Genomic DNA, 11,043 nt, shown 5'->3' with positions numbered 1-11,043 from the left:
CAAAGTTTCAATGCCACATTAAGTCATCCTGTGGGATTAAAATGTGCAAGATGCGATAGTTTTATTACATCATGCGTATAAAAGGCTTACCTTGATAAAACTTTGCAATGAGGGTTTTATTATGGCTATGATCGCATCGCAAGCTCTTCAAATGGATTTTCATGGGTTTTAAAGAAACACGGTTTATGATGAGAGGTTTTAACTATTCTGAAAGAAATTTTCATATGACTTCTATGGAAAATTTATTTTATTCAAAAGTTTATTGCTTTTATCTATATTCAAAAGGGGACCCATTTCTTATTTAGCATTTTAAGACTAAGAGTTTAAAAATTGAAATGGGGGGTTGTTGCATAGCACAACAGGTGGTTACAGGGGGGTCATCATCCCCCCCTGTTCATTACATTGGGCACAGCATGGGGGCAGTAGCCCCCCCACACAAGGTTCAGGGTAGTGCTTTGGGAAATGTTTCTAGACTCTATATTAGGTGGGCAGACCTACCTATGGTTTTGTGCATGGGTTTTTCACATGGTTTTGGGCATGATCGTTTTCTACCCATGGTATTTTGTAGATCCGCTCAAGGGCACTATGGTTATGTTCTAATCCAGGGTTAATGGATTTTTGTTTATGAATGCTTTTGTATATATATCTATATATATATATATATATATCTATATATATATATATATATATATATATGTATGTATGTATGTATTGTAACATTGAAAGGAAGGTAATGAAAAATCAATATGGTAGTCCCAATTTTGGGATCCAGGGAAAATCTTTGTGTATTTGTTTTATATTCATGTTATTGTTTATTTTCTATTTTTAGAATTCATCTGTAGGTAATTCTGTATAGGGGTAAAACCTACATTTAAGTAGGGGTTTGAGATGGTTAACAATAATAGGGGATATGATTTTGTAGTTCACATTACAAAGCGAAATGGGCCAAAATCTACGAGGATCATTATATGTACCTTGCTTTGGGATTAAATTAATCAATTTAACATTTAAACCTGAATATACTCGCTGAGATTGTTGAGATTTCTCCTCCAAGTCATGAACTTCTAGTCTGATGAAGGACCAACATGATTTGAAGAATTCTATTTTGAATCCATCTTGAATTGAAGCTTTGTTACTTCACATTTCCATTACTACTTCTTCAACTTATGCAAATGAAATTTATCCCATGAAGGCTCATTCTTCTTTCTGTGAATGCGGTGGAGGATATGAGCCACAATACTTTGAATTGTGTCCCCTTTGTTAGGCACAAGTTCGATGATCATGTCATAATAGTATGGTACCAATTTCTTCTCTAGCTCTACATGATTCAATAATCTTTGTCCCTCCTTTGAGAAGAGGGAAAATATATTATTATGGTGATGCTATTTGATAATTGCCTTATGGTATAATTTTTTTCTTTTCTCTCCTCTTTTAGGTGTTGTATCTAAATTTTTTTTCCTTGATAGATTTTACTCTTATTTTCCCCTCTTCTCCATCCTATTAATCAATTTTCCTTCTTCCTTAATCATTTCCCTAGTAGGCCCCTCCAAAATTATTTGTTTCCAAATAACCTACATCTAAGCCTCAAAAGCTTGTTTATATATAAAGCTATGGACAAACTCATATTATTCTAGTCCTTAGTTTTTGCTTTGAGTTAATTTAGCTTTAGCTTAAAATTGGGCATGCGATTCCTCCTTTGTGCATTGATCTCCTCTCACCAGGTCTTGGCTTTATTCAGGATTTTAGGATCTTGAAGCCAATTTTTTTTTAATCTAAAGGCATGATTTCATGGGGTAAATTTCAAATCCACATTTAACTAAATAACCTAGGAGTCTCACACTAAGTAGGGTAATATGTAGGCGCTTCAAAAAATATATCTCGACCTAGTAAATGTTCTAATATCATAAACCAATATAATTGGCTCCCCACCTAATGCTTCCCACCTATGTGATTTTTCAATGTAAATATACCATTAATTCTATCAAAATTTGTCGCCCTTAAGTCATGAAGAAGATATATAAATTAATGCGCATCACAATCAAATATTTTGATGCTATCTTTCTTTTCATCTAAACTTTTAATAAGGTTGAAATCTCTTCTAGCAATGCCAAACTCATCTTGGCAAAGAGTACTAAAAACATGGAGGTTGAACAAAAAGGTTGTCTCCTAACAAGGAGGCGCAACCTATATAGCACTGTTAGGCACACCAAATCCTTGGTTACGACATAGCTAAATATTCTAGAAGGGATGCGAAAGCAAGAAATCTAGTCTAGAAAGGATACCTCAAGTTAATTCTAGAGAGCAACATGGCCCCTAACACTTCCTTTTGTATCAAGGGCCATAGTCTCACATCCCTTCCAACATCGTTCCATAATATCTTTAACACTCTCTCTCGAGACTTTTGTCTCCTATAACAAAAGTATTATGGGGTTCTCTTTATTTATTCAATCCCTTAGGTCCCTTTGTTTTCCTTTGTTATTGAGGCCACCTATATTTCAAGTGAATCTTCATTTGATAAAATGTTGAGAGGAGGAGAACATCTTTGGAAGCAGAATCACCTTCCATGAATTTATAAGATACTCATCCCATTCTAGATTTCTTCTTTGGCGGTTCTTGTACCTTTTTTATTGTTTTCTATGATTATTTGTTCCTTACCTTTGTCTCTCTCTATTTGAACATCCATTTCCGAGTTTTATGATCTCTTCCCCTGGTATATTCTGAGCCTTTGGTTTCACCATTGGAGATAAAGCTGATAATATTGGTTTTCTATTAATTCAAAATGACTTCGAGTTCTAATTTTTCCGACTCTTTGATAAACTCCATCATAGATTGTTCATCCAGATTTAGGGTTTCTAGGTTCTCTTTCACTTCCATCGCAACCTCCACCTTCACAACCAACTCCTTTATTTATGTAACCTCAATTGGAGCTTCACGGATCTTCCTCTAGGGATTAGTTTTCCCCTGGGGATTTACCTCGTTAGGCTTTACCACCATTAGATTCTCCAACAACTTGGTTTTCACTTCATATTTAGTGATCACTCAGAAGTGGTTTCCCACTGAGATAGTATTTGTATTGGATTAAGAAAATTGATTCTTAGGGTTTCTCCATTTGTTGACCAATGTCTAGAAGCATTCCATATCGTTGTGAGAGATATGCTTATGCAAGTCTACTTTCTTGATTGGGAAATCTCAAAATAGGTGGCAATACTCATCGCATCGTCGACACATGAATGCAGTGTGCTCATAAATCAATGGTTTGGTCCAAACTTCATCACGATAAGAAATTTCAATTGATTCTAGGAGGGACTGAGAGATATTCATGTACACATAGATTCTCGTGTAAGAGGTATAATGATGTTTCATCGTTACCTCAAAGATATTTACCAAAGTACCAATAGACTTTCCAATACCACTAACAATATGAGGATCTAAAAAATCATCTATAAAGGAAAAAAGTTGTAACCAAACTAGGGCTACCAAAAATTGTTCCTTCTGTGGATTGTAGCACTCTTCCAAAGACCTCATGAATAGGTTGACATTGATGAAAAAATAAGGACCATTTTCAAATTCCTTAGCCTTATCCTCTAGATTAGAGAAGATCACCATAAAGAAACCCACGGCTTATAATTTCATATCGATTTGGCTCTTGGGTTGAGATGTGTTCCAAATCCGCGTCACCAAATCTAACTCCCTCAACCAAATACCAATAAATTTCATATGAGAGTGTGTTATTTCGTGTGTTGATGACAAACTTGTTGGGTGGCGCTGCAAACATAGGGTTTACTATTGCACCTATAGTTAATTAAATTGTTGATAGCCAGTTACAACATCTTAATAACAGGGGGCTTACGCCCTTCCCTACAAAATTACTCATTCAACCAATCAGACTCAACCCAAAGATATGATCGAAAATAGTTATGTCGCCTCATAACTCTAAATACGTTATTTTATTAATTGTTTAACAAAATGAATAAATTAAATATTTATGTATATAGGTGTGCTTATTTTAGAATGATGTTTGTAGAATTTTAATTTAATTATTAATAATTATTCAATGTAAGTTGAGGATTTAACTCCTACTAAATATCTTCTAATATTCTTTGTAGTATCAATAGATTGAATAATTAGTTATGCTTTTTTAATTAAATTGATTAATTTAAATATATGTCATATGAACATGTGTCATATGAATATAATTGATGGTTTTATGAGAATGTGATACTAGTAAGCCATAGTATTGTAACAAATTTTCCATATATGTGAAGAATATGTAAAATGGAATGAATTTCCATGATTAAAATTATTTTTTAAATATCTATATGTTTAATTTATATAATATTCTTTTAATTAATAATAATAATAATTATTATTATTATTGTTATTATTTACAACAAAATTATAATTTAACCAAATATATATATATATTTTTTTTAATTTAATAACCCAAAATGCATTATAAAATAAAAATAAATGTTTTTAAGGTTTATAAACGATTTTCACCTATTTAATTTATATAACTGCCCAGTTTATTTGTATTAAAAATTCTATATAATTATCATATAAATATACATCGTTAAATAACCATCTAAAATCAACTAAATAAGGATTACTGCAGTCTAAGGATTACTTCCTGTTCCTTCGATTTACCTATTTCTGAGGCGGCTTCAGCTTCAGTCGACGGAAACACACTGATAGCGAGGCAGCAGATTCTCACACAATGGCAATGATTTTCTATTTAGCGGGGAGAGAATTGTCTCTGCATCTCTACTGGTGTCACCATCGTAAGTCCTCTGCTTTAAATTCATACCCACGAATTCATGAACTGCAGCGGGGTTCTACATAAAGTAGCAGCGAGGTTTTCATGTTAATTTTAGTGCAAAATCATGATAGCTGTACTCGTGCGAACTGATCATGTGAATCGAGCACCATTCCGAAGACCTAATATTAATAGCCCACTCAACATAATGATAATATTATCGAAATTTGATAATATAATATTAATAGTTTATTCAATATAATGATAATTTTATGGAAGTTCGATAATTGTTGAATTTAGGTTTTTGTGATTTATATTAAGTATTTAGAAGAGTTTTTAGCGAAAATCACGGCATAATTCATTTGTCTACTCATTTGGAACTAAAAAGTGTGGTTCATCCTCAAGACAAGTTGCCCGATGAATCACATTTGTTGTAATTCATTTGCTTTTGGAACTAAAAAGTGTGGTTAATTCTCAAGACAAGTTGCCCCGATGAATCACATTTGTTGGTTCGAAACTTGTCACAAATGAATTATGATGTGATTTTAGCCTCAAATTCTTGTCAATAAAAATTTGATAATATTATAAATTTATTAATATCTATTATTTTAGGTTTAATGTAATAACCATAGTTACACGCTCCCCCACTCCTTGGAGCTTGGGCACTGGTCGGAAACACTCCAAAACTGTGGGAAGCTTGAACGGGTACTTTGGAGCTTTTTGGGAGCTTCACTGTAACCAATTTTTTATTTTTTGGGAGCTTCACTACAATGAATAAGTGAAAACTTAGGTGCATTTAGGTGTATTTGGCGTTGCAGCTTGGGTGCTGCTTGCCATTCTATCCAAATGAAAATGAGCCACCTAACCAATCTTGATCTTTGTCATTGGAAAGCTATTCATTCTCCTCATACACTGAGGCAGATGGATATAAAAGCATTTAGGAAGATCACTGGCCACTCCCAAAACTATCATTATCAACTTGGAAATTTATAATTTTATTATACAAACTCTCTTTAAAATAACATGGGTTTTAAAGTCTATTGGTTTAATTTTTTTTAGTTATTATTAATATATATTTTATTTTTTCATATATATATATATATATATATAATTGGTGAGGTTACATCAAGCGCTGAGAATTGAACCAATGACTTAACATATAATATTGCATGAAATCACCTAATAATCCATTGATAACAACTTTTTTCAAGATTTGGGAGTTTGGAATGTTTCTTTGCTCCTAAGGAATTTGAATGACAAAGATTAATATTTTGTTTTTTTTTGCAGTGTTTCAAAGTTCAGTCTTTTACATATTTCTTTGCAAGATGGAATTTGATTGGCAAGTTTTGGATGGAAATAAATAAATTATCTTATTTTTATTTTTAATATATATTAAATTTCAATATAGTATATTATTTCTGCTCTTGATTGGCAAATTTTGGATGGAAATAAATAAATTATTTTATTTTTATTTTTACTATATATTAAATTTTTTGCTACTACCAAGTTAATGTTTTCTGTAATTTTAGACAAAACTTTTAACCGTGCCAGATACTCGTTCCGGCCTACTAAAAATACCTACTACCGAAAACTTGTAATAACCAACTTCAACAAAATATTAGAGCCAGTAAATTCAATTCCTCTTAACTGAGTATTGAACTAATGGTAATGGAGTCTTGTTGTGGGCCATTTATATCAATCGTATATCAAGTAGAAGTAAAATTTAATTATGCTGTTTTGTTTGGAATCAGAGCATTACCCAAATTCAATTCCTCTGAACTGAGTATTGAATTAATGGTAATGAATGGTAATGGAGTCTTGTTGTGGGCAATTTATATCACTCGTATATCAAGTTGAAGTAAAATTTAATTATGTTGTTTGGTTTGGAATGAGGCTTTCGTATTGTGGCCATTTTATATGTTTAGTTTCGAATTATGTTTTTATAAGTGGGTATTTTATATTAAATTTAATTTAATTGAAGTATATATAAATTTAATTAGATTTATAAGTATATTTATTTTATAATTCGGTATTTAAAATTATAATTTAATTATCAATAATTATTAGGTAGATGATCAAAGTTTAATTTTAGTAAAATATTTTAAAACATTTTTAATAGTATATATAAATCAAATACTCAAGTTTATTTTAGAAGTAGTTAAAGATTAAAAATCTTTTTGATTAAAAATCTTATTATATGTTTTTTTGAATATGTATATATTCATTCTTTTTATAATAATAATAATTATTTAAAACAAAATTATGATTTAGTTAATTTTTATGAATTTTTTTAATTTTAGTAATAAATATTTAAATAATTTTCACCTTTATTATAGATTAATGGCCATTAAAATTTACCAAACATTTAAAATAATATAATTAATTAATTATTAATTTTCTTTTATAGATGTTAAAATGTATCATTGGATAAGTTCAAGTTCAGGAGTAGCATTACACAACATCAACTTTAAGTTCGATAGTTGTGTTGCATAACGTATAAAAAAAAAAAAAAATCAGGTGAATGCTGAGTGGTACAAGGGTGTGAACATGTAAGATAATAGTGCTCCAATGAGACGGTTGTATAAGGCTGAAGCTAAAACTAAGGTGTAATGGTTTGCACAATGAATGAACGTGTTAGATGAAAATACTGCAAAATACATGAAAAATTGAATTATCTACCTAAGTTGGTTGAATGCGGAACGCTGAAAAATTGAATTATCTACCTAAGTTGGTTGAATGCGGAACGCTAACATTAGAAAATTTGAATAAGGATTGCTTCTACCAAAGTGAAATGGCCGCTAAGCAGCAAAATTTCGATGCAAATTTTATGATAACATCCTTCTAGAGCCCATAAATCCCTGGGTCTGGCCAACTTTCAAATCTTATTCAATTTATTATTAATAAAATAAACCTTGAACAAATCCTCTACTAGCAGATCCAGACTGGGCTTACCAAGCTGTTTATGATATATTGGTGTAAGAAATCAAGTCTTGTGAGACGTAGGATTCTGGGTATTGCAGGACGAATTAGAACTTGAGGCTAGAGGAATCCTTACATGAACTAATTTTGTACATGGGGGAAAGGATTTTCAGGAGCTCGCTAGCTCTCTGCTTCGTCCTTGGCTTACACTCCATCTGTAACAGCATAACCAGTTTATCGAACGTGCCCATCTGGACAACTTCTCTCAGCAACCCTTCTTCTGCAGAATTGAGACAGACTGCCAATAGAATCGCAACAGCATAATTAGTTGCACTGTCAGACACAACCAACAAGCTTCGAACAATAGAAGGTATCGCTAAGGCATGGCCAACTATGGCATACCGCCCTTCCCAAATGGTGGAAAGTGCCTCCAAAATAGACAGCGATTGCTCTGCCATGCCTCTGTCTGCACCAGGAAGAAGCTCAATCAAACGTGGAACTGCACCTGCTCTGCCTATCTTGGCTCTATTCTTAACGACAGCGCACAACGGAAATAATGCCTTCAGGCTGGCCTTAATGGCCGGAGGATATATATTTTCTTCAAACAGTTTTAGCAGCCCGTCTGTGATTCCTTCTCTCGATCCAATTTCTCTGGCGGAAATTCTATCGTTTGCCAGTTTTTCAACAACGGATGCTGCATTTATCCTGGCCTCGAGAGTGCAGTTTGCGAACACACGTTCCAGGGTATCCAGCACAGAGGGTCTCATGAAATCTCTTTTGATAGACATGTCATAGGCAGAAAACATTGAAAGTGCACCGACTGCTTCTTCCAGGGCCCCACGATCTGCGCCCACATCAGAATTAAGTGAAGCCTCTGAATCAAGAAGATGGATTAGGACAGGCAAAGCTCCCTCGGATTGAAGGCACTGTCTGTTCCTCTCGCTTCCCTTGGCTAGAATTCTCAAGTTCTTCAAAGCTTCAACTTTATTTATTGCTGCATCTTGAATTTCCTGAATCATTTGGCGCACCTTGCTTCGTTCTGCAACGGGCTTCGGTGTGGGTATTCTGATGACACCATTAGATTTGTTGGCAACGCACCATTCCTGTAGCAGCCTGCGAAGGGTATGATTGGGGATGAGCTCTTTGCTTTGAAGAATCTGCATAGTCGCTGGGCATACATTGTTTCCATTGTCCAGCCATTTCTCAATGGAAGATCGATCGTAGGTCATTCCTGTGCATAGGCTCACAGGATCTGTCATTATATCTAACGAAATAGGACACCTGAAGAAGGGCGGAATAGATACCGATATGGAGAGATCCGCACGTTCAATTCCTGTCTCTAATGGCCTCTTGGAAAAGTTCTTCAAATCTACCACCATGCTGTCTTGAAAATATCAGTCCAGGAAACCCTAACCAGCACGTTGAAACCTTCAGAAAATATCACCCACTTACAGGTCCGTAAACTATAGGGTTACATATCCTTAATGCAAAACTCGGAAGAGTTAGATTATATGAGAAAACATCATCAGAAAAGAGTAAATTTACTGATGGCAAATTACCAGAGCAAGAAACCATGAATTTTTCAATGCAGACACAGCATCAGATATGTGGGAAAATTATTGAACACAAACTAATCATCTGACTTAAAAATATTAAAACAGCTTCAAAACATTTTACCAGGAAAACCCTAGCAACGCATGAAACATGCACAGATGCGCTTGCCCGGCTTGCTAAAGACGTGACAGACTTTAGAAAAACTTCTCAGCAAATGCAAATTTAAAAAGCGATCAGTTTATTGCAATGAACAGCTCCATTCATGCACCCTAAATATGGGCTATATTCAAATCTGCGGGGCATGTATCATGCGATTGACGTTGACTAAGAATCTGCAGTTTACGACGATTTTGCGAAGTTGGGCTTGATAGATTTTCTTACGGGGAACAGATCTCAGAAAAATCGAAAAACAATATCATAAGGACACTAAAATTAAACGAAGGATAACAGAATTACTATTGGAAAATGAACAAAAATTTCAAACCAACCTATTTCAAAGAGTTTTAGGCCCAGAAAACTTCTGAACATCTAGATGGAATACCACGCAATCCAGAATTTTGAACGAGTCAAGATTCAAAACAAACATTGTTCCGAGAACTTGGATATTGAGACAATAGATCCGTTTTTGATGTCACTGGTTGAATTGGTTTTTAATATGGTGTCTTCCGTCAGCCATTCTACGGTTTTCTCGCTAGAATTTCAAACTGTCAGCACCTGACCATTCAAAGAAGAGGAACAACTACTTCATAAATTTCTCGTGAAAAAAACAAAGGATTTAGTCAAAGATCATTCCCGACATTGCTGTTCTCGACGCCCGCTATTTTTGTACCTTTGACTGAAATATGAGCAGAAGCGTGCATTGAATATTAAATTAGTACATGGGCCACATTGACTGCAATACAAACCTGAGAGTGCATTGAATGAAAAGAAACTGACTAAATACATGCATGAACAGAATGGGAAAGGGAAATCGTATTTGTCTTTGTCCTCATCAATCTTGCTTTTCTGAACCAGCGCTGATAATAATGGTCGGGAGATTTTAGTTTTGCCTTGGACCCCACATATATTTTATCCTTTGAAAATCAATGCAGGGTTATCAACCACATATATATAATAATAAATGGGCTGCAGTTTATATAATATAATAATCAATGGGTTGTAGTATAATTAAAAAAACAGTGTGGTTTTTTATTATTTAAATTACATTTTAGAATGTATAAATAGATTTAATATTAAATTACTTTAAACTAGTGTATCATCAAATTTGAAATGAAAGCGTAAAATATGTGACCGCTGCGAAATTCTAAACTCATATGTTCTTATCTTTGTATAAATTTTAAATTAACATATAAAAATAAAAGCAAAAAGATGAAATAAGAACATAGAAATATGTGAACATTGATAATCATTCACATGTGAACATTGTGAAATTAATGATTAACGATTAAATTAATACACGGTGCTTAATGTTTACCCACACCACATAATTAAACAGCCTGTCATAGGAACTAGTACATTCTGCTCATCGCTGTATAAACTATGGACGAGTGTAACATGGAAACTGAAATAAGGACACGGGGTTAATGTGAAGCTAGTGATCAGGTAGCCAATATAAATAAAAGAAGTGGTGACAAAAATACGAAAAATTAACGTCATTGAAACTTTCATTGGCATCGTGTGACAATCCAGAAAACAAGGCCAAAAATTAACGTCATGTAAATTTTCCTAGGGATTGTGTACAGCACAAGGACAATCCGGAAAATATTCTCCAAAGGCGAGTAAATGAAGGTTTATTCTGAATAAGGAAAATGCAA

The 11,043-nt window shown here is 33.6% G+C and overlaps 1 protein-coding gene across 1 annotated transcript; it reads right to left on the bottom strand.

Annotated features, from left to right (window-relative positions):
* Positions 1 to 7,782: 7,782 nt before the first annotated feature.
* Positions 7,783 to 9,054, bottom strand: LOC149165521 (U-box domain-containing protein 25-like). The gene has a single exon (XM_089429842.1). The coding sequence runs from the start codon at positions 9,052 to 9,054 to the stop codon at positions 7,783 to 7,785; it is 1,272 nt and encodes a 423-aa protein (XP_089285968.1).
* Positions 9,055 to 11,043: the final 1,989 nt, after the last annotated feature.

The sequence above is a fragment of the Pinus tabuliformis genome, chromosome 5_1 (assembly GCF_031772625.1).
Source record: "Pinus tabuliformis cultivar Carrire ecotype Pingquan chromosome 5_1, CPIR1, whole genome shotgun sequence".
In the NCBI taxonomy this organism is placed as follows: Eukaryota; Viridiplantae; Streptophyta; class Pinopsida; order Pinales; family Pinaceae; genus Pinus; species Pinus tabuliformis.
The sequence above is the reverse complement of the archived record's forward strand: the minus strand, read 5'-3'. Positions and strand labels throughout refer to the sequence as shown.

What these genes read in the sequence shown, in the direction of transcription:
- LOC149165521 (XM_089429842.1), bottom strand. Translation starts at nt 9,054, where the DNA reads ATGGTGGTAGATTTGAAGAACTTTTCCAAGAGGCCATTAGAGACAGGA.